General features: G+C 38.6%; 1 protein-coding gene across 3 annotated transcripts; it reads right to left on the reverse strand.

Moving 5' to 3' along the window:
- Positions 1–1,416: 1,416 nt before the first annotated feature.
- Positions 1,417–23,660, reverse strand: CEP83 (centrosomal protein 83). 3 transcript variants are annotated; one of them, XM_081926641.1, is made up of 15 exons: positions 20,811–21,068; positions 19,322–19,472; positions 17,087–17,179; positions 16,221–16,352; positions 15,232–15,483; positions 13,182–13,313; positions 8,823–8,937; positions 7,774–7,918; positions 7,211–7,360; positions 5,746–5,821; positions 4,663–4,820; positions 3,558–3,687; positions 2,570–2,673; positions 2,213–2,390; positions 1,417–1,626 (listed from the first exon to the last, which is right to left on the reverse strand). In XM_081926641.1, exons 1-15 carry the CDS (start codon positions 20,957–20,959, stop codon positions 1,435–1,437), a joined length of 2,157 nt encoding a protein of 718 aa, XP_081782767.1. In that variant the 5' UTR covers positions 20,960–21,068; the 3' UTR covers positions 1,417–1,434. The 3 variants fall into 3 exon arrangements, with proteins under 3 accessions (XP_081782767.1, XP_081782765.1, XP_081782766.1); XM_081926639.1 differs by lacking the exons at positions 1,417–1,626; positions 2,213–2,390; positions 2,570–2,673 and adding an exon at positions 22,860–23,660 and having other exon boundaries at positions 3,489–3,687; positions 20,811–21,069; XM_081926640.1 differs by lacking the exons at positions 1,417–1,626; positions 2,213–2,390; positions 2,570–2,673 and adding an exon at positions 22,743–22,840 and having other exon boundaries at positions 3,489–3,687; positions 20,811–21,069.

The raw sequence follows: 23,660 nt of genomic DNA on the forward strand, positions 1-23,660 counted from the left end.
CTTATTGCTGCCTTCTAATATTTGCAGTTCAACATACATGGCACTTTGATATTAAAGTTACAGACAACATGTGAAGGGATCAGAGATTACCTGTGAATATTCCTTTTACTTGTTCATCGAAATTCGGGAATTGAGGTGATCTCTTCATCCACCAGACATCAGTTTGTTGAGGAAATCTTCCACTTCTTCCCTATACCAAATTACTCAAGACACAGCAAAAATTTACCACAGCCCAAAACAACAACCATAGCTTTTGGATTCTCTGTGATTACCTGATAGTTTTAAGATTAACCAAACTGCTTGTGAAAACTAATTTAATGAATTGTCATGCAAGACTGCTTGACAAGAGTTGTCTAGATTAGAGCAGGAAGGGGCAGAGCCACCATAGTTCATCTACAATCAGTGTTGAGTCTGTCTCCAAAACAGTAGGAGATTATTTCAGATATGAAATAATATCTAGAACCACCAGAAAAATGACCATTCTTCTGCATGGCTTGTTCCCCATTAGACACAGACCCCAAAATTGGTTGGCATTAGGTGAACAGAATGAAACAACTTCCAATACATATGCCACCACAAAAGTATTTTCACTGTTGCACGAAGAAAAGGAACTAGGTGCATTTTTAATTATTTGCATGGTAATCAAGGGCACTTAGGTAGGAACAAAAAACCCCTATATTTTAATTATCTACACCTATATTTATCTACCCCTATATTAAAATAATAAAATCAGTGCTCTTACACCACTGCTGCAAGTAAATAACACACAACAAGGAAGTAGATTTTACAAAAATATATTATAATAAATAGATTTGTTCACTTTTTTTGTTAACAAAAATTGTTTTCCACCGCACACATCTCTCTGTATAAAGGTAAAAAGCATATATTCATAATTCATAATCATTTTAAAATATTGATTGTTACTTCTGATATCCTTTATAATCATATTAAAGTGCAGATAATAAAGTACTTTATAAAGGCAGAGATCATATTCCCAGAATTTTACCGGCCTTTAGTTGTTCGGGTTGTTAGGGTTCAACCAATAATGTTTTGGGTTGTTTCAGTCTTGTTAATTACATGATGCCAGTCTTAAGCTCACAGTACTGATGAAAGATGGAGAACTTCATGATCAAACTGGAAAGGGGGATTTTTCCACACAGCTACTGCACTCCCTAAGTGACTTGAGAAAAGTCTTGTTAGAAAAAAAACCTTTAGTGCAACATGATGGATCTCCTCCTATAATCCAAACTAGAAGAGCTCTCTCACACACGCACAAAACACACACACATTTTTTCTTGAATTCTACTGCTGTTGTTGCTTTTAAAAAACAATTAAAAATATAGAAAATGATACAGACTATCCTCTACTTCAAGGCACTTCTGGGTGTGTTTTTGGCAAAGGACAAAAAGTATATGATGCTTTAGAGTCAAGTGTTTATTTGGCATCCCCAGCTGGTAGACCATACTCTTCAACAAGCTTATGTCTATCAGAGTTCGAGTCCGTGCTTATTACTGACCGAGCTCGTTCAGTAGAGGCCTCAAGCTCCTGCAGCTGTTTCCTCTGGGTGGTTTCTAGTTCTTCCAAGCGCTTGCGAAGCAGGGAAAGCTCTTTTTGATGCTGTTCCTCCTTGAAATTAAGAAGCAACCTATTATGTTTAACATTTAGAGAGATATTCTATGACTAACACTTTCATTGCAATCTGATGTTGTGCTTGTGCCTTTCTGGCTTCTGTTTACTTATTTAGATATTTTTGTATGGCTCACTAAGTCAAAAGAATGTGGCTTTCAGAATTATTATTATTTTTTTTAAAAATGAAACCTATACAGTATATAACCTGTGTATAAAATAGTCCATAATCCAAATGAGAGGGTGTTGGGATTCTGTTTCTCAAACAGCAGATATCCATGTCATATGGCAAACAGCTTTTGAAAGCAAAAGTCTTCCCGAAGCATTTTTTATAAATAGAACACAGAACTCTGATGTTTAAAGCAATGAAGTAAAAACTTACTGGCTTTGCTTAAGGTAATTCTTTGAATTCTGGGTCTAGCCCACCACAGGGGGCTGTTTTATATATTTTCTCATATCCAAAACTTTCAGAAACCTGCTTTGAATTTTAAGCTTTCAACACTTCTTCCTGTTTTACAGGCTCATTTTCTTGTTATCACCACCTTAAACCATCTCTTTGAGAATGCCTATGTAACTTTGCACCTACCGGCAAGAAAGGGAAGGATGCCTCTGCTCCAGGTATCGGAGTTGAAGACAATAAGCCTACTTGATTCAGCACTGGGATGTTGGGAAACAGAATTAACCTGCGGAATTCGTTATGTCTCCGCTGCAAATCCTTTAGTCTTTTCTGAAGGCGAATATGTTCTTCAAAAGGAATATTCTGCCTAAAATAGTCAAGACGTTAAACAAATAGGACACTGTCTTCAAACATGCAAACTTTAGCACCAACGCCATCTCAAGTGATGCAGCAAAGAATTTATTTTGGAATTTATTAAGTAATGATGACAGTCATTCTGTCTCTGAAACATAACAAAATTCAAGAGCAAGCAATATCTCAATTTACCTATTTAACACCTGGTTTTCTGTTTCCAGTTCTTCTCTCTTGGCTTCCAACAGCTCTATCTTCTCCAGTAACTTCTTTTGCTTTTTGTCATTAAGTGTCTTCCTCTGCAAATAGGGTAAATACTATGTATAGTTAGAGAAATAAACATTCATTTGATTGTTGACCTCCAATGCAGCATACCATTTTCTAACCCGTATGCTCTAATTGGAGTCTTATCCCCAAATTCTCAAATTAGGTACATATATTCATGGGGATGGAGCTACTTAATACTGAGCACACCAACCTGGTTACAATAAGAAAAAATATCAAGTATAAAGGAGGAAGCATTTGTGAAATTGGTGTTTTTAGGGGGGGGGGGACATATCCATTTGGAGTTAACTATGATTACCAAAAGAGAGACAACATTATTGTCATTTTATTACAAACATAATTTGCATAGTGGGAAAGGCTAGCAGGAATGATGCAAACAGAGACCCTGACTGAAAAGGTATGTTTTGGAAAGAGGAACAGAAAGAGCAACACATCCTACTAGGACATCAAGTATTGGGACAAAGCCTTGTGCTTCTTTCTCTCCTCAGTCACTGAAATTCCCTGTTAATTTATTTGGTGTGGAGGGGGAGAGGGAAAGAAAGGTCGCTGGTACTCTGCAAAGCTGTGAAAATATTTCTGCAGCACTTGCATTTTTCCACAGGAAAAAAATATAGCTACATATTTTAAAAATCTAATTAGCTTTGGTGTGTAGCTGTTAATATCTATCCACAAACAAAAATTACCGGTAGATGTCACAACTAGGGTTATTTCTCGATGCTATCACAGCTGCTTTTTTTGCCATTTAAAACACAAAAGCTTTTAGCAATAGAGGTCAATGTTTTGTTTTACAAGTTACAAACATTATGTTGGCTACAATCAGAATCCTGTTATAGAAGCATAATTTTAGCTAACCCAGAATGAAAAGGTTTCCCTCAGATATATGTTGTAAGTGACATGCCTTTTTCTGAGCGACTGCTGCCCGGTGCAATTTTTCTTTCATCTGGTTATACTTCTGTTCTACCTCTGTAATACGCTGAATAAGTTTATGTTTTTCTTCTAGCCATTCGACATGTTTGTCTTCCAAATTTCTGGAGGGTGAAAAAAAAAGCAATGGTTGCTCTTGCATATCAAATCCACAGTTAATCACCGCATTCATGAATGCGCTGAGTATATCTCACATGGCTAAATGAAATCCAGGTGTACCTAGAAGGTATGTTTCTTACAATTCCATAAACAATGGGAAAGGCGATCTGAAACTTGCACTATGTCAAGTGCTAAATCAGCATTTACAAAACTCTATGTTGGGGTACTTCTATATGGGCTTATAAATTAGTTAGTAGAGGTAATTAAAGGCTCCTGTGAGTCCTGTGAGAGAAAATTGACCATCATTTACCAGGCTCTGGGATGCTCTCCTGAGATCTCACAGAGCTGCCTGAGTTCCTGTGAGATCTTGCAAGAGCATCCAAGAGCCCAGCAAGCATCCAGAGATTTTAAAAGCTCTTTCTGCACCAGGAAAGCCCAATGCAAAAGCAGTTTCAACCAGCCAACTTTCAGCCATGCAAGACTACAATTGTGCAAGTGAATTGTGTGCAAGATGTGATCGTACTGTATTGTATTTATTGAGTTGCTGTGAGAGGCAGATGATAGATTAAGATGTAACTAAGTACATGGCTATATGTACAGGCTACATTCACACTTAATGGAACAAGGTAAATTACTTTCCTGCTACAGAAAAGACATAATTAGTTAATAAATCCTTATGTCACAATTCTACCTAGACAGTCTATGTGTTTTTATGGCAACATTATGTATATCATCTTAATGTGCAGCACATTCCTATGCATGTTGTGCTTAATTAGGCTTACATCCACATTAGTGTACATGGGATTGCATCCATGTAGTGAAACCAAGACATAATTAATTCACATTTCAAATCTATCATAATAGAAAAAATTCACAATATAGGCAACTGAACCCAAGATAAACATCTGGGGCCATTTACTCTCCACAGAACTTTACTTTCTTGAGACAACAGTAGCAAAATATTAAAAATGAAATCATACTTCTCTGAATCTAACTGAGCCCTTTCTGCTTGACTTCTCGCATTCTGACATTCATGTTTTAATCTCTCCACCATTTCCTTCAGTTTCTGATTGGAAACTAGCAAGTTATTCTCCGACTGTGACAGAGAAGCCACTTGGAGTTGCAAATCTTGGATGCGCTGCAAAAGAAACATAAAAATGATTGATGAAATCATTTATCAAAGCTCTAGAAATCCCACCAAACAGCATATAAGCCCTATGTACACATCACTCAACTGTAGCAGCTACATGTGAACAATAGGAAGTGGAGCCATACTACAGGATCCAACCCAATGTGCCATAGATCCTACTCCCTCAACACCTGTGCATTTACTGCAGACGTCTGCAAATGAGTGCCTACTTGCAGTTTAAAAAGCCCCCCTGAGCACCACTTGAAAAGCCTCCAGCGTTTCTCCAACCCTCTCCATAAGTCTCTCTGCTTCCTCTAATCACCCTCTCCAACCACCTCTTCTGCACCCAAACACTCTCATGAAGGCTGCTGGTCATTTATTCCTGCTCTCCTGCACCCCTCCCCGCATGTGCCATGTTTGTGCCATTTTCTTATTCTTCCCCTGTGTGCCATTTTTGCATCTCTTAAAAGTATTGTATTATTTTTCAGTGATATGCACACAGCTGCAAGTTCGCATATTAAATAAGCTGTGGAAGTTGTTTTCTCAGAGCAGAACTGGAGGTAAGTTAGTGCCTTCCACAGAAGGTGCATTAAAGACAATCTAGCATGGCCTGGAGCAAGTAGGAGTCACCTATACAAATTAGTCCCACAGGAAAACAACTCTAGTCACCCAGTGTTAAGTGTTTGGCAGACATGTTGGGGCAAAGAAAGTACTTCTTCACACAGCATATAAATAGCTAACTTCCAAAATTCACTGCCATAAGATGTGATGATAGTCACTTTAAAAAGGAAGAGGAGAGATTCATAAAGAATAAGACAACAGCTACTTGGCATGCTAACGAAACAAGTCTGTTCAGATGCAATGCTGCAATTAAAGAAGGAAAGCAACGTGATCTATCTTGAGAAGATGACAGAACATGATGTTGGATCCTTACCCCCTTTAGATTAGCATTTTCACTTCTCTCTTTTTCAAGCTCCTCAGAATAAATAGTTTGCTGTTGAATCTTTAGCCTATAAATGAATACAAATTGGGATTTGTGAATTTTTAAAAGGTCTACACTAGATAGACATTTTTAAATTAAACAAAATCTGACACAAGAGTGGAACTATGGAATTAAATGAAAAACTAATTTCCAGCATTTTGGAAAGAGACTCCCCAGCATTAACTTTATATTTATCACTGAAATAATTTTTATCCTGCTCTTCTGTGAAAAGAGGTTACCAGAATAGCTTATGAATATGAGAAGACTGTCCCTCTCTCAGGCTTGGATATATAATTAAGATGAATTCAACAGAATATTCTACACAGAATGCACTGAGCATCCAATGGAATGTTTTAATAAATGGTGGGTTAATATTGATAGCTGTTGGAAGTGTGGGGGCCAGGGAAACATTTTGAAACATATATAATGAAAATGTCCAGTCCAGTAACTGCTGAATTTTGAGAACTGGCTAAGCATGCTAAGTCGGTCCTAGGAAAATGTGGAAAGTGGTCTTATGGAGTGATGATATTATGAAACATCCCAGCTCTTTCAAACTTAAAGAAGATACAAAATGCTTAACATTAGAACAGTAAAACTGGCATTTAAATTAAGGCAATTACTACATATTGGAAATATAGTATAAAAAACATACATTGATACCTGGACACTAAGAGTTAAATGGATTTGACTATACAAAGAAGAGGTATAGACATTTTTGACAGATAAAAAGTTTAAAAGGCCACAAAACTGAAGACCACCTGCTGCTCTGCTTGACTTGAATTTCCCACTTTTCTTTTAATCTCTCCTTTCCTTTTCCTTGTGACCTTGTCTGACTCATTTGATTTTCTCTGTGTTGTGTGCATCAGAGTATAAATGGGTATGAATTCATGGTTAAATATATAAAAAGTTCACAAGACAAAGTTCTTAACAGATAGAATGTTTAGAGAATATTGAAATTGGAAAGACAAACTTGAAGGGCAGGAGAGAAAGAATGTTGAGGAAATAAATGGGAGTAACAATGCATGTATTGAGGACTGGTTCCAAACAATTTTTAGCGATATATGTTTGTATAAGATATAATCCCCAAAAAAATCTAATACTGTACAATAGTTATCAGTTTCTTCACTGTATTTTATAGCGTATTGTGCACATATTGTGTAATTGTGAACAAATGTAGAAGTTTCAAGAATAGCTTTAGGCAACAGCATGCTTCAGCTGGCAAAGAAATGGTGCAAAACAAGGGTCTACCAATTAAATACCTATTTCTATAAACCCATTTCTGGAGAAACAAAAACATCTGCCCAGCTTAGACACAAGCAGTGAAGTGTCAAGGGCTTTGTTCAGCAGGCAATAACACTTTCTGATAAAGTGTTAGAAACTCCAATTCCTAAATAGAATTAAAACCTCTACAAATTACCTAAGATCCTTGATTTCCCTTCTGCTGGATTCTTCTGCCACCTGCAGAGCAGATAACTTCTCTTTGTACTCATCCTTTTCCAACTGCCTCTGAGTATCTTGCTCCACTTTGATTTTCTCCAGTTCAGATAATCTGGCTTCAAGTTCTAACCTGAAACATTATGGAGTGTTTAAGAGCTGTGAAAAACAGATTTTTGTTTTTTAAATCATATCACAAACAAACATATATAAACATATATATGTGAGAGAGAACATTTCTACTCGGCTGGTATAGCCTCAGTGTTCCATGATTAGTGCAGAAACAGCACAAGCTCCCGTCTACAGATTTCATAGCCAGGCACAACTAATTCAGCAGCTTCCTTGGACAGGGCAAGAGTGATTTCAGAATACTGAAGCAATGTGAGGTGCATTTAAAACACCCTGTCCACTGTAGCAATAGCAACTAGCAGCAGCAATTTTATAGCTGGAACATAATGCACAACGACTATATTCATAGGCAGGGAAGTTGCTACAATTTTAAACTCTTTTTGAGCAAGAGAAGAAAACATACAAGAACATGCTTACTTTTCCTCCTGTAATGCTGCAAGTTTTTGGAAGCCTTCTTCTTCTGCAGCTTGTACTTTGCGTACTAATTCACGATCCTTTTCTATTAAAAGCATCTTGTGCTGCTCAAGTGTTTTCTTACGTATTTCATTATCTGAGTGTAAACCTGTTTTTAAACATTTACAGTATTTGAAAGCTCTGAAAATCACTACACAGAATCTGATAAAACTGAATCTGTTGCTCACTCACGTAAGCCACCATTCATTTTTCCTACGTTCAAGTACAACTTTGCCCATAACTTTCCCACTACTTAAAGCAGTGTAGCTTTAGGGAAGTATTACAGAATTAGGCTAAGAACCTTCAATGAATATTTACTCAGAAGTAAATCCCACTGGGTTCAGTGAAATTTACTCCCAGGTACATGCACACAGAATTGCAGCCTATGTCCCACAAGTTTCAGAAGGAAGGTTAAGTTTCTGTTTAACTTTCACCTGTGGGAAAATCAATGACATTTAAATGTGTCCAAACTTCACCAGAAATGCATTCCACATGCATTTACAGAATTAAAATTAGACGCTATTTCTACTGGCATTAATGGGAGCATCTAAGTATAAATAATGATGAATGGATAGTTACAAGATGACAATTCTCATTTAAGAGAGGGTTCACACAATTATTCATATATTCATGTTTTACTTTATCATTAAAATGCTACAATATCCCTCCAACCCCAGAAAAAGATCACATTAAAAATTAAATATTCACAAAGCTATGACAGTTATGGCGAAAAGCCCCCACTGAATTTAAGAATTACACTAATTATATCCATGATTACTTCTGTTATGTCAGCTTACAGGTATATGAGCACATAGCTGGGTGCAGTGGGGCTACATGTTGGACAAAAACCATGGCAGCTTATTGAAAGTGACACATTAAAATGAAAGTATCCCTGTGAAAGGGATATGGCTGCACGACAGTACTTACTGGACTGTTCTAAATTTTTCTCCAAGACAAAAATCTGTATCTATAATTGGTGGCAATAACAAATCACTGAAGTAATAAAGTTTTACCATCTATTTCACTTTGAATCTTGTTTCTTTCTCTTTCTATCTCAGTCCTAGCTCTTGCCGCTTCCAGCTTGATGTTTGTTATTTCTAACTTGTGTGAATGCTTAAGTTCTTCAACCTATAGAAGATAATGTTTTATCAATTTCCAGTTTTGATCAGAACGGTTTTTCTGCTCAAGGAGGATAAAATCATGCAAGAATCCCTCCTATCTTCTTCTGGATGAAAGATTCTGAGGTTTTCTCCTACTTCCATAGGAAGAAGTTCCCCGAGCTAGAAATATGGTAGCTGAAATGATTTATGAAAAATATTTTTAAAATGATAACCATTTAAAATACACAGTCTGCTCTGGATGCCATCGCCAAATGAGACGTGGCAGGGAAATCACTAGGAGCAGAGCCTTTCCAACAGCGGCACTCATACAATGGAACACCATCCCTGTAGAGGTCTGTCAGACCCCAACACTATATTCTTTCAGGCATCTTGGGTGCCTTGGTAGAAAGGTAGTATATTAAAGATAATACATTAATTCCCAAAGTAGGGAATTACAGGGGGGGGAATTAAAAATAGACCATAAAAGCTTTCAGGTTATGTTCATCAATGTCCGACCAAATAGGGGAATCTAGTGTCATGTACCTGTAACAGACTGCATTCATCTGATCAGCAACTTCCTTAAACCCAATTTGACAGGAGCTGGGTCTCCATCTCTCTTTTGCACACACAAATATTATTTGAGAATTCTTAGATAAAATTTCAAACAAATATTAATGAATACTGCAATCTGCTATTATGTAACTTGCAACAGATATTAATAAGAACTGAGACTAGGTAATAACTGATACACATGTACACCTGATACATATATACAACCTGTAACAAGATACCTCTGCACATGCTTGTGCACATAGACACATGCAAACCAATTTCACATGAAAAACCTATTTCCTGGAGCCATGCAAATTAGCTCCAAGTGGCTTAAGCATTTAGGTCAATGTTTAAATGAAACTGTCAACCTCATTTCTAATAAAAATACTATACAGCTATGTGGGAATACTAAGTTTTTCATTCATTTATGAGCACTGCTGAGAAATGCACTCAATCCATTCCAAGCTGTGCTGATCAGTTGGGATACAATACCTGCAGATACTGCTATCAAAACAAATTCAGTTATCTGAACATAATTATGCTCAAACCTCACTATGTGAACGGCTGATTCAGATATCCAAACAGGCCGTTTGTCTACTTCCTTTGTTTGTGCTTTGCTGGTCGGCAGCAGCCATTTTCAGGCAGAAACCGTGGTGATGGTGCAAGGAGGGAGTGTGGACAAATCAAGAGAGAGACTGGACAATTCAATTTTTCCTTTGTTTCTCTTCTGCTAGCTGGCAGCAGCCATTTTAGGAAGTAACCACAGCAGAACAGGGAGAGACACCACAGGTTAAAAATATTTCCATAGCAAAGAATGGAAATCGTCAGCTTGTTATGCGAATACTTTCTAACAAGTGATTTCCTGGGAACACATTTTGTTCAGAAACTGGGACCTGCCTGTACTACTATCATTAAGGCATTAACATAAAAGAGCATCCTTAAAAGCCAGCATTCAGATGTCTAAAACATCTACAGTGTTTTAAGAGATTTTAAAACAGACACACAGAGGATGCACACAATTTGGCAACTTGCTCTTTTTACTGAGTTCAGTGTTCTGCGAGGCAATCTGTCACCTTGACAACATAAGCCTTCATGCTAGAGAAGTGCTAGTCTTGACTATGCCATTAAAATCACTGGCCTGGTATAATTGGCTCAGTATTATGGCAGATTATCTATCTTCTATATGTCACTTGCAAATAGCTAACCTTGGAGAAGAAATTTCAACGTGCTTCGTCACAAACCCAACACAATGGAAAACTGAAGCAGCTGTCTTCCTGCCTTGTAAGTAACAATGTTTTTTCAATAGAAAAATCAAAACATTGAAGACAATCATTGTCTGAAATGAACCGAAATTCTAGTTTAAACTTTCCTAGTACAGTAATTACAGGGTTGCTGAGAATTAAGCAGTAGGAGAAAGCGCTTTTCAATGTCAAATGTAATCACAACCACTAGTGTAGAAGCTACACAAGTTTTAAGAATTAGTATTTGATTAAGCAACTACAGTTAAGACACTGATTTTCTTAAAGTAAAAAGGAAACTCCATTTGTCATTTACACATCACATGGTTTGATCACATCCCTTCTTGGTCTATCTGTCATCAATGGTTATTCTAGTTAAAAATGTTAGTTTTTGTATCACTGCTGATCAGGATCATATGAAGCTGCCTTAAACCAAGTCAGACCACTGCTACATCTAGATCAGAACTGTCCACAGTAATTGGCAGTGACATTTCAAGATTACAGTGCACTCATCTCACTTTATTGGCCAAGGGAGCCGGCGTAAAGCTTCCGGGTCATGTGACCAGCATGACTAAGCCGCTTCTGGTGAACCAGAACAGCGCATGGAAATGCCATTTACCTTCCCGCAGGAGTGGTATCTATCTACTTGCACTTTGACGTGCTTTTGAACTGCTAGGTGGGCAGGAGCTGGAACCGAGCAACGGGAGCTCACCCCGTCATGGGGATCCAAAGTGCCGACCTTCTGATTGGCAAGTCCTAGGCTCTGTGGTTTAACCCACAGCACCACCCACGTCCCTATTATACTTCCTTTATACTTAATGTTAATTCTCACAATAAGACTTATTCCACACTGAAGAAGTTGCAGCTCCATTCTCTATCATATGGATCCCTGGCTTCTTTAATAATAGCTACTGCTGCAGGTATCAGCGTACATAGAAGGCCGTTAAGATGAAAGATCACAGTTTATCATTTCTACAATCTCCAACAGTCATCTTGTGGTTACCCAGTTTCTGTTTTCATACTTCTGTGCTTTAAAACATAGTTTCTATTTTGCCCTCACGGAAGGAAGAAAACAGAATAATATGAGGAACAATTTCTCTACGCCATTTACATAGCTGCAGGGGAAGTGTCCTGCTCTAACGTAAGAAATTATTTGGGAATATACTTATTTTAGGCTCAAAATATGTAAATATTTGAAAGCCACTTTCTGGGCGCATGACACTCAGCAGCTATTAATGCTGTTTATCTCTATATTGTGGTAAGTATCAGGTTTAAAGTGGCTCCACCAGAACAGGAAACAATATGAAATTTGGCAAAGCAAAATACAGAACATAATATGAAAGCAAATATTTCCATTCACTTTACCAGCTACTCCCCCCCCCCAGTACTTTTTCTCTGTTGCCACAGTCTTTGACCCTGAATATATCAGGTTCCATTAACCCATGTCTCCATAACCTCTTGCTTCTACTTGCATTTTTCTACTTGTCCTTGGTGGGATCCAGACAAAGTCAATTGCACTTAGTTCCCACTAAAATCAAGTCCCATTGTGACTTAAGCACTACTATCTTAATCTGGATCCCATCTCCACCCCTTCTCTTTAGGCAGCTTAGACTCGACTCACTGCAAGACATCTTATTTTCCCCCCTTTCCCAAACAGAATTGAGATGGAGGGGGAAGGTGCTTTCTAAGAAATAGGCTGTTATCACAGGTGAGATCTGTCACAAGCTTCAGGCTGAGAACATGAAACTACAATTCTCCCCCATACAAGAAATAAAAGCCCACTAACATTTAAAGAGTGAGAATCTTGAGATGGCAAGTGAAAGTACTGGCTATTTGGATTAACCTGATCAAGCAATTTCTTGTTTATATACCTATTGAGAAGGAATGCCTTACATCTTAACAACCAAGGTGGATTTTTTAAAAAGTCACTGATCCCACTTTCACATGCAAGGAACTTCCACTCATGCAAGTGCTAATGCCCATGCAGCCATGTTATCACTGGTCACAGTAAAACTGCTTCTGGACTATCACTTCAGTCTGTACATGACTAAAAGCTCGCAGCACATTTATCTTCCACACAGAGAACAAGCATGTCAAGGAAAAGATTAGGCCAGAAGTTCTCTGTCCAGTTTGCTACCTCAAGTAACTAGTTCTCAGAGTTGATTAGCGCTGGTCTAGACCAACCAACAGTCTGATGTGGCATAAGACAACCTCCTATCTTCACAATAGTAAGTGTTATTAAATGTGATTTGTGGATGTCATTACTGCTTTAGGGAACAGTGCCAAAAACAAAATGTGATGCTTTCATGCCAACAGAAAAATCCAAGGACAATAAGAACATGGCTTTTCAAACACTGAATTATGAAAAAGGAGAGAAATAAAGCCGTGTAATAGAGACAATTTGTCTCCAAAGATACAATTAGTGATAATGGTTCTGGTAACATCTCCAAAAAAACTGTCTTGACAGCATCAAAATACTTACTTTAGTTGTCAAGGCACTGATCTCTCGTTCAGCTTTATGTAGCTTGCTTCTTAAGAGCGTATTTTGCTCACTGCTCATCTGCAGTTCCTTTTCAATGCGTTCCAGCTGCAGCTTAAGGGATTGTTTTTCAGCCTTAAAATTAAGAAAGGAAATCTTAAATTGCTTCACAGAAATGAATATTGAAGCAGAGTTCTAAACCTATTTGCACAAAAGTAAGGTTCCTTCACTCAAAACCTCGCCACCTGGCTGGGACTGATGACCTGGTTTCAAGAGGCCAATAAAATCAGTGCCATTACTTCTAGTGAGTAAGCGTCTGAGGTCTCAAATCTTTTTGGCGTTCTCTGGGTCATTTTGCATTAACATATTTTAGATGGTTAGCTTATTTGCTCTGAAGTTAAATAGCTCCCCTAGGAAGCTAGGGCTAGTTCAAGCACCAGAACTACATCACAATATTGCAAAGTTATAAAATGCTCAGGTTTGGGGCTGGCAGCTCTTCAGCAACATGCAGCACAGCAGCAGAAAGGGGGAAGGGAATGTCCTTTCTCCCATCTCCCATCCTAAAACAGTCTCTCTCCCTCTCAGACCTGAACAAGAATATAAAGCTCGTGCACCTATTTTATTTTTAAAATTTGTATACTGCCCTTCATCTGAAGATAACAGGGAGGTTCACAACATAAAAATACAAAATGAAAACACAAAATGCATAATAAAAAACAAAAACAAACCAATGATCATCTCCCACAAAGACATTTAAAAGGGCATAGAATGCTAATCAGCCAAATGCCTGGCTGAAGAGAAACATTTTCACCTGCCGCCTAAGGATATGTAATGAAGGTGCTAGGTGAGGCTCCTTGGGAAAAGCATTCTACAAACAAGGAGCCACCACAGAAAAGGCCTGTTCTTGTGTTGCCACCCTCCAGACCTTATGTGGGGAAGGCACCCAAAGAAGGGCCTCAGATAATGATTTCAGGGTCAGTTCATATAAGATGCATTTCTTGAGGTATTGTGGTCCTGTCTGAAGCCATTATCATGGAACTGCTTTTATGGGTGGCAATAACACTGCAGCTTTGCCCTGCAGACCCCATTTATTTTCTCTAATTGGCACTCAGACATATAAATTTGCTATCAGTTGGCAAGCAAAACAGGGTCATAAAAAATAAGGAAGTGGTTTCTATTTACCCAGACATCTCCCCAGCTTCCCAGAATATGCAAGTTGCATTTAAAGCCTGACAATAACCTGTGAACTTCCTGGACACACACAATGCTAGGGGATCCTTTGAAGAAAAAGAAAATAGGAAACTGAAGGTGGGGGAAGAGGAAATTGGTCTACTCAAGCTGCAAACAGCTTATAGAAAGTACTGTATTCTTCCCTGTATAAGACTAGGGTTTTTTCCCTTAAAAAAAATGTCAAAAATTAGGGGGCATCTTATACTCTGGGCCATCTCCCTCTATTTTCTTAAATCCGAGTCCCCGAGTCTTATACATGGGGGCGTCTTATAGGTGGGAAAATATGGTGATCTGGCGAGGGGTGATTAGAATAGGGAGGTTGGGTTTTTTTTATAAAACAAAAACTTACCTTCCTGTACTATACAAGTCTCCTGAAATTCCCCCTCACAACCTCTAGTCTCCTAATAAGTCTGAACAGCTGTATAAGATATTGTTGCTGGACCCATTTGTAGAATTTGCTTATTGAATGTTTTGGACCTTAGTGTATTATTCAGCTTATATATTTATTTATTGTTTCTACAGACAGGTTTGTTTACCAGAGTAAAATATCCTTCCACTTTTAATCTTATGTAAAAAGTTCAAACCTGTAGACTCCGCAATGATTATTCAAAATATCATGATTCAAACCACTTTGTAGATAAATCTGTCATATTTTTCAGAACTACTTTGCAAAGAAGTAATCTTATTACTATTAGGGAAATGTGAATCTGATTAGGAAGAATCAAGCTCATTGATGGCTTGATGTGAGTTTCTCATTGTTTAAGTTAACACACAGTGTACACCTTTACTATGTCTTGTAGGGAGAACAATCAGAATCTCCTACCTCCAAGGATCGCGTTGTAGCTTGCATCTCAGTTAACTGTCGCACCTGTATTCTTTGCACATTTTCTGCTTGCATACCAGAGTTCTCCCTCTGAGCTCTTAGTTCTGCTACTTCTGCTTCAAAACCCTTTAATTTCTGAACTAGTTGAGCCTTTTCTCTTAATAGTGCTTCCACACGCTTGCCATCTCTTGTAGGATCAATATTAAGCAGCTGATTATGCAATTCTTCTTTATCTTTGCCAAGTCTCGTTATCTATGAGTAAATGAACAGACAACACTATGGGCCCACTCCAGTCTGAGTGTGACTTCAGAAAACCCAAAAGATTCAATGATTCCTTGCACCAGGTGCACACACAACCGTGTATGCAGACGGGAGGGAGGGAATGAGAACCCACCACGCGCGAACCATGTTCCTGTGCTTGGAATTGGTCAAAGTGTATTTAAATATAACATTATGTTGATAAGCCCAGAAGTACTAGAAAAGCACATAAAAGTAAATATATTTGTTCTAAAATGAAAACACATTTTCATTTCATTCAAAATAAGCAATACATTGGTAAAACTAGCACTATGTTTTATAGGCCCTTTTCTCACAGAAAAATTAAAGTGACAAAAATGTGTCCCCCATAAAACTGGAACCAATAACACACCTGAGGTAATTTTTTAGTCAGGAAAAATATCAACACATTTTCTAAGATGTTTTCACTTGACTGAGAACAGTAGAACAATGAAATATGCAATTAGTTCATTATCAAAACTATAAGGCTGCAGACCTACACACATTTACTTGGGAGTATGTTGACTGAATGCAGCAAGACTTACTTTAAAGTTAACATATGGTAAACTGCATATTTCCTCCTTTTTCTTAAGACATTCATGAAGCAGAAAGCCTGACTGATTATGCTTTAGGCAGGGTTCAAATTTATTACGGTTGATTAAATTCATATTCAAATGTTATGGTTTTTCTTATATTAAAATATTCTTCCTTACCTCAGATTCATATTTTAATTTGTTCTCTTCTAAAATATGGGCATGTTCTTCTTTCTGATGCTCAAACTCTGATTTAAGGAAAGTATGTTCATAGCGAAGTTTGTTATATTCTGTTCTCCATTTTTCTGCTTCCTAATTAAGAAGAACATATGTGACTAAAGTGAATAAAAAATACAAACCCATGCAGAAAAAAATGAACACACAAGATGTTTAGTAAGTATCAGGTGTAAACTGAAAACAGGTCAACAATTGTTAATTGTTTTTGATGGCAACATTTACAGTTGCATCAAAAGAAACACAGTAATACTATTGTTTGGCTTAAGCTCCAGAAGCAACGGTGAATGCTCCTTGCCAGTGACCATTGCGGCAATGGAGTCATATTGCCAGGAAGAACAGCTAAGATTAGGTCTGTGCTATAAATCAATATATCAAATCATGATAACAGGTTTTTTTAATGACTTTGCAATTTATCACATATTGTGTGTGTGGTATTAAAAAAAATCACAATATTGGAAAAACCAGGAAGCCGATGCTTCTTCCTGTGTGTGCAGCACTTGCTAACTCCACCTCAGTCAGCTCTTCCCTGCCTCCTGCAGCAACAAGAAATAGCTACAAATCACTACAGCAGGCTGACTCAAATATTGCCCAGCAGATATCACCAAACAAAGCTTTGAAAACCGGTTAGCAGTCACTATCAGTCAACCTTCCCTGTCTCATGCAGGAAGAGCAATTCATTACAAATTACTACAGGCTGAGTCAAGTATCGCAAAGCAGATATCGCCAAATGGAACTTTGAGAAATGGTTAGGAAAAGAAAAAGGCTGGATAAAAAACTTTCATTTCATAGAAAACTTTGTTTCTACTTACTTTATCTAGCTTTCGAAGGTTCTCTTTCAGAGGTGCTTCTATGTTGTCTCTTATTTCTGTTTTAAGCAACTCTAACTTCTGTGGAGTAATTACCTACATGTCCGAAGAAACACATAAAAAGAAAATATGCAACAGTTTCATCATTTGTCTCTATGAAGATTATGCCACCACTTAAAAGATCTGGAGTTCCCCCACCTAAGGATGGAAACACTCCAATATTATCCTGTTATGCTGCATATATTCCTAAAGTACTGGAACTATTAACAACAAAAAGGTATAGGATCTGTTTGAACACTGCTATTACAACAAGGTTTTCATCACTGGGCAACTGCCAAAATGACTCAACGAAAGGAAAATACAAACTAAAACTACAGTTTTAAACATACCTGGAAGTAAGGTATGTTCAGCTCAATGCCGCTGGCTTGTGAATAGACATGTATAAAACAGCACTGCACAATTCCTAACACAGATCAAAGGTAGATACATATTTGTTATAGTATACAGTCTACCTAACTAATAATAATTCAGTGTTAAGACACAGTATGAATAACTAGGACTATGGAGACTCAGGTACAAATCCCCACTCAAGTCATGAAACTGACTGAATGACCTTGGGCACTTGTCTCTCAAGTCATATCGTTGTTAAGATAAATGCTGGGGGTGGGCGGGGGGGGACCACTTAAGAGATTTCTATGAAATATAAAGAGGTGGTAAAATTAAACAAATAAATAAACGCTATAGCTGCCATGAGCTGCTTGAAAGAGTGGAATTAAGTTATTAATAAATAATATTCTCAAATTCTTGAACATGTGATAGGAAAATATTTTAATATGGATGAAATATTTAGAAAGGCATATTTTTTTTAGCAGTGACCCTTCACAGCTTTGGAATGCCCTCCCAAAAACATCATTATTATAATTTAAGTGCCATTCATGGTTTTCTGGACATTTTAGGACTAATAATTTAAGCATTCTTTAACTTAGACCTGAATGATTTTACCTTCTACTTAAATTGGCTATTGCCGTTTTAGTTTGCATGCTTTATTTATGACTTTATATTGTATTTCAATTCTTACAACTCTTTTAGGCACTTTGAGAGCATATATCTATGCAGAAGAAATTGGATATAAACTATGTACACAAATAAGTAAATACAGTATCACTCCTTCTTAATGTCCTGTCCAGAAACCTATGTCCCCACTGTGGAAGGACGTGTGGATCTAAAACTGGCCTCCACATTCACTTATAGACTCACTGTTAAGACCGTGTTCTTGGAAGACAATCTTACTCGGCTATGAGTGATCGCCAAAGAAGAAAAATAAGAGTGTACAATAATTAATTGAGGTAGGCATTAGACCAAAAAGAACTTCTCTGAGCTCTACAACTATATTTTCTACCTGTGAAGAGAAAGGGAGTTCATCATCAATAAAGATAAAATACCAGAGGCAGTATTCCAGGAGAGATAAAATTTCTTGACAGATTATATTTCACACACCTTGCCCTTCCTCCAATCAATTGAGAAATACAATTTAAGCTGGGCAAAATCATCTAATGGATCAGATGCTCCCTGCAAGCCATTACAGTCATACCTTGTAAGCTGAACGGAATCCATTCCAGAAGTCCGTTCAACTTCCAAAACGTTTGGAAACCAAGGCACAGCTTTTGATTGGCTGCAGGAAACTCCTGCAGCCAATCGGAAGCCACGCCGGATGTTCAGCTTCCAAAGAACATTTGCAAACTGGAACACTTACTTCCGGGTTTGCGGCATTCGGGAGCCAAAATGTACAAGTGCCAAGGCTTTTTACTGTAGTAAAAGTGTATGTCATCTTCCAGAAAACTGTTAAACAAAGGGGGTCTTTAAACTTCTTTTGAAATGGCAGCTCCCATGCCTCATGTCAAATTTATTTTTGAAACTGAGCAGAGTATGGCATGGAGATATTTTGAATGAAGAGAAAAAAAGTCACAAAGTACTCCTACATGATCGAAGCCACTGGTCTTCCACTGGTGGGCTGGGACTCACTATCAGGTCACGGCTGATCTAAGGTGGGTCACAACAGCAGTACTACCACAATACAAATATGTGGTAAGAAATGTAAGAACTATATCTCCAACTGCAGTTCTTTAGATACCAGTCACAGTTTAACAAGAACATCAGACATAATTAGCAATGTGAATTAAGATACTGTATAACATACAAATGAATAATGTAACTTAAAAGAAAGAATTGTGGCCTCACCTGCTTCTTTAATTCCTCTACTTCTCTTGATTTATCCAACAATTCATCTCGGAATTCACCAAGCAGACACTGAAATTTATCATGAACGGTCTGCTTTTCACGTAACAACTGTTTGAGCTCATTTTGTGATTTTGTATATTCATTCTGAAGCCTGAAAAGAAATAATTTTACAATGTATCTGCTTTTCTGTTTACTGATCTATATCTTGGCACATTGAAGATAACAGAGAAAGGAAAGGAAAGGAAAGGGGAAGTAGGATAAACAGGGGAAGCATATCAGTTCATTTCAGTTACACATACTTAGGCTTAATTACAGCTAATATGACACATAGGGAGTTATGCCAAAAGACTGCACAGAAAAGGAGAGGTTTGAAAGAAGTAAGAGCAGCAACACCATGGAGGTGTTCTGGGTGGCAGCTTTGATGTTTTCTTCCTGTTAGAAAGTTTTTTTATACTGAAAATGCTAATACACACACACACAAAATCAACATTGTACATATTTTTAAATACACTAGCAGACCAATACAACCCCCGCTTTGTGGTGGGCTGGGGGGAAGTGGATTGGGTGCAAGTGTCCCTCTACCTAGTCCTGGCAGCCTGTATCTGGCACAGAGTTCCACTCCCACCTGCCAAAAAATGTTGAAGTGCCATTAGCAGGATTCCCACTGGCAGCAACCAGTGGAATCTCCAAAACAGAACTTTCCAGTGGCAGGGCTGAACTGGCCTGGGATATGTTGGATCCTAAGCAGGCCCTACTACAATCACATGATGGTCACCTCCAGGTTGGCACAGTAATCTGCCAATTCTCCACCTTCTGTGCAGGAGAGCTGTATCTGCCACCCTGCTACTCCATAAAGCCCTACCAAGCAGAGAAGAATTAGAATTGTTCCCTAAATAACTGAAATCTCAACATCCCAAGAAATTGAGGCCCAATTCACAGAAACCAGAAGCAATACAATGGCAAAGTAAAACAGAACTGCATGGAGGCTGCTCCATTTGGCAAATAGTTTGTGTGCTTTTGCCAAGCTTCAACAGTACACTGCCTATACCAGCCAAAGAAGTAATGTTGGGCAGATGGAAGAGCTGGTTGCCACTACCTGAAGGCAATGCGCAACAGCAGACATGCCCACACAGTATGCCTCCTCAGGAAATACCAGGGCACAGAAAAGGCTGTCACTGTATGAAGGTGCATTGTGTATCTTTGGGCAATGGTGCCCTTTCCACATTGAGGAGGGAATACCAGCCAAAAATTGTCTACCCATCCCTGGTGGCAATAACCATGCAAATCCACCTGTTGTCATCAAGTTCCTGCAAACTGGCCCCTACTCCCCAGTAAAAGTTTGTAGCAGTGTGCTAAACTTGAATACTGTTCATCTAACATCTGATTACTACTGCAACTGGTTTAGCTGTAGAAAACTTAAATTTTACTTTCATGATCAAAACATTTCATTAAATAGCTCAACATCAAAAAGAAAGCAAGCATACTATACCTTGTATGTTCTGCTTTAAGAGTTTGGTAATTGTTTTTATGGTGTTCACACCGCATTCTTTCATCATTTAACAGTTTTTGTACTTCTGCTTGTGAGCTAAGATCTCCACTTCCACCGACTGATGAAAGGATATGTGGAAAAGTGTCCATTCTGACTAAATGTTAATGAGATGACAATGTTAATAAGGCTGTCAGCACAAACCTGCCACCGTCATAGAGACCTCTTTCTCTCCTTAGGGCATCCCTTGAGGCCAAATTACCTGTACAAACAGAAAAGCACCCAATTAGTAGTCAATGGATTCATGGTTAAAAAGGCTCTGCTTTGAATACATGTTCAAAAGCTTCATTATTTCTCTGACAAGGGTATGTATTTTAATCTGATTTCATTCTCAAATCAACCACAGTAAACAAAGTTAATTTATGAAAGCACTGCATAAACTTCCCCATTACCTAAACCAATTTTTTCTTTGGGTGCAAAAGTTCTCTTCCCGCAGGACTGTTTACTCTGAAGGATTATAAATCAGCCAAACTGTGCAATATCCTCTGAGGATAATGCATCCCACTTTGTGACAGATGCAAGTTACAACCAGTATAATATTCAACACTTTGCCTGCATTGAATGCCTTGCTAAAATCTTCCCTGCTATTGCTAGGCACTAAACTGAAGCTACCAATGGTTTTAGCCATGCAATATGACTAATATTGTTCTGTAAAACAATTAATATTTGGTTTATTTGACACATGATGCCTAAACTTATTGAGGAAGAAAAAATAATTACTAGTAAAAATACAGGATAGGCTATAAATCAAAACTAAGCACAAACATTAAACTAGTAAAAAGAACTTTACACCAGAGCTTAAAGCATGCCCACTAAATAAAATTTGAGCTGGGTTGCCAGAAACTGTCTTGCAATTAAAAGGTCAATGGATTTGCAACACAGATTTTAATACTTATAATAAAGTTACATGCTAAAAAATTAACTACACATCTAGTGTATATAGGTGTTGAAGTTTTATTTGTTGTATGATTACTGGGTGACATCCAATAGTGTAAATCTGCTTGCACAATGGGATTTCTCCTACCCTGCACAGCTCCCCAAAACAGATGGGGGGGGGCGAGACAAGGTCTCCTCACTGGATCTCACCCTCTTTTTAAAAGATTCGTTTTTCAAACCATATCTTTTATTATTTGTGTTTTATTATTACTATTAACAGCCTTGATAAAAGATACTGGAATAAATATTAGGATAGATGCACGTTGTGCAATATAGAAGACCGTAATCCATTTGGATTATACTGACCCCTTGTGGTTAAGTTTCCAAATGCTTAAAAAACCCTGAGCAGTTATTTCTAGAGAGCTGCTTAAATCAGTGCAGCTAAATTGCAGGCAACTTTTAAGAGCAGCAGAACTAGAGCGGTTAGCCAGCATTACCTTACGAGCACCTTGGCGGTATTTTTTAAAAAATCCCTTTGGCCGGTGAAACAATCTGGAGTGGCATTACTGTACAGTATTTATTTATTTTTTAGTAGAAAAAAAAGAAACTAACCGTGAACGCCGACCTTGCTCCCTTATAATGGCAATGGCGCCCACCTGAGAGGTGCGGGAACAAAGTTTCTGATAGCGGGGAAAGAAAAGAAAAAGCCCTGGATGGCAATATTCCGTGTTTCGTCTCACTGGGACTGGGGTTTTTTTTGGGGGGGGGGAGGCGCCGGTCTTCCTTCACCGGCCTACTTCAGAGGGCCGTCGCGAAGGCGAAAGGCGGGCGGGGAAGGGAAGCCTCCAGCCCGCCCGCCCCCCAACCCCCACGAAGGAAAGCGGCTGACCGACCCACGTCGAAGGAACGAGAACCGCGAAGCAAACGGGCAGCGCCAACCGCCTCAGGAGCAGCCCTGCCCCGCCGGCCCAGCCCTGCCTCCTTCCCTTCCTCGCTTACCCGCCACCTCAGGCGGGCATCGGTTGCCTCGGCTGTTTAAAAATGGCGCTTCGGCTCCGCTCGCCCCGCCCCTCTCGTTTTCCGCTGAGCCCTCCCGGGACCCGTATGCTCGCCTACCTTTCCATTTTGTCAGCTGGCGCCTGGAACCCACCGGACAATATCTTCGCCAGCCCCGGGGCATCACGGGAATGCGGAAGCGTGGTTGCCACGATGCAATAGATGCAAGAGGCGGGAGGCGGCGCGCGAAGGCAAAAGTGGGCGGGGCTAATCGTGTTAACCCTTAGCTTGTCCGTTTCTTTAAACGCTGCTTGATTACGCCCAAAGTAGAGACCGTTCTAATCGGAGGAGGCGGTTCTTGCGTTCTTTAAAAACGAAGTGCACTAATCTTTGATGAGAGGGAACCAATACTTCAGGCGTGGGGGGCGGGGAACGAGTTTTAGGGTACATTCCTGACTGACCCCGCTTTCCTAGGAGTCAGCCCCATGGAATTAATGAGCTCCTTCCCAGCAGGCACAAAGCTCTTAAATTTACTTGAAACAAAGCTGTTCGTTCCCGTTTGGTAGCGTTTTCCTAAGTTTCAAGTGGTCAGGAAAAACAAAAGAGCTGTACATGGTTCATCCTGCAACGTAACTCGTTTTCACATCTCATGAAAAGAAGAACGCACGCCATTCACCTGTTTTGTACTAATCAGAGATACAGATTTGTAGTTAGAATTAATCCCCCTAGCCACAGATATGGAAAAGGTCGTTTTGGAATGAATATAGTTATACAGTATACTGCAATGTTTCCCCAAACATGAATAGTGCAGTCAAAATTTTTTGTTTCCATACAATGTTAGTAGGGATCAAACTACTGAAATAAAAAAAATAAGGTCATATATGAAGATAAAATGTTCATAACGGCATATATAAACCACAT

This window comes from Podarcis melisellensis, assembly GCF_964234715.1.
Source record: "Podarcis melisellensis genome assembly, chromosome: 10".
Taxonomy (NCBI): Eukaryota; Metazoa; Chordata; class Lepidosauria; order Squamata; family Lacertidae; genus Podarcis; species Podarcis melisellensis.

Coding starts and splice junctions, on each gene's coding strand:
- CEP83 (XM_081926641.1), bottom strand. CDS start 20,959: ATGGACACTTTTCCACATATCCTTTCATCAGTCGGTGGAAGTGGAGAT. Junction 7,919..8,822: donor GATTCAAAGTGAAATAGATG/GTAAAACTTTAT, acceptor GTTTAAAAACAG/GTTTACACTCAGATAATGAA. Junction 2,674..3,557: donor CAGCAGTCGCTCAGAAAAAG/GCATGTCACTTA, acceptor CCCTATTTGCAG/AGGAAGACACTTAATGACAA.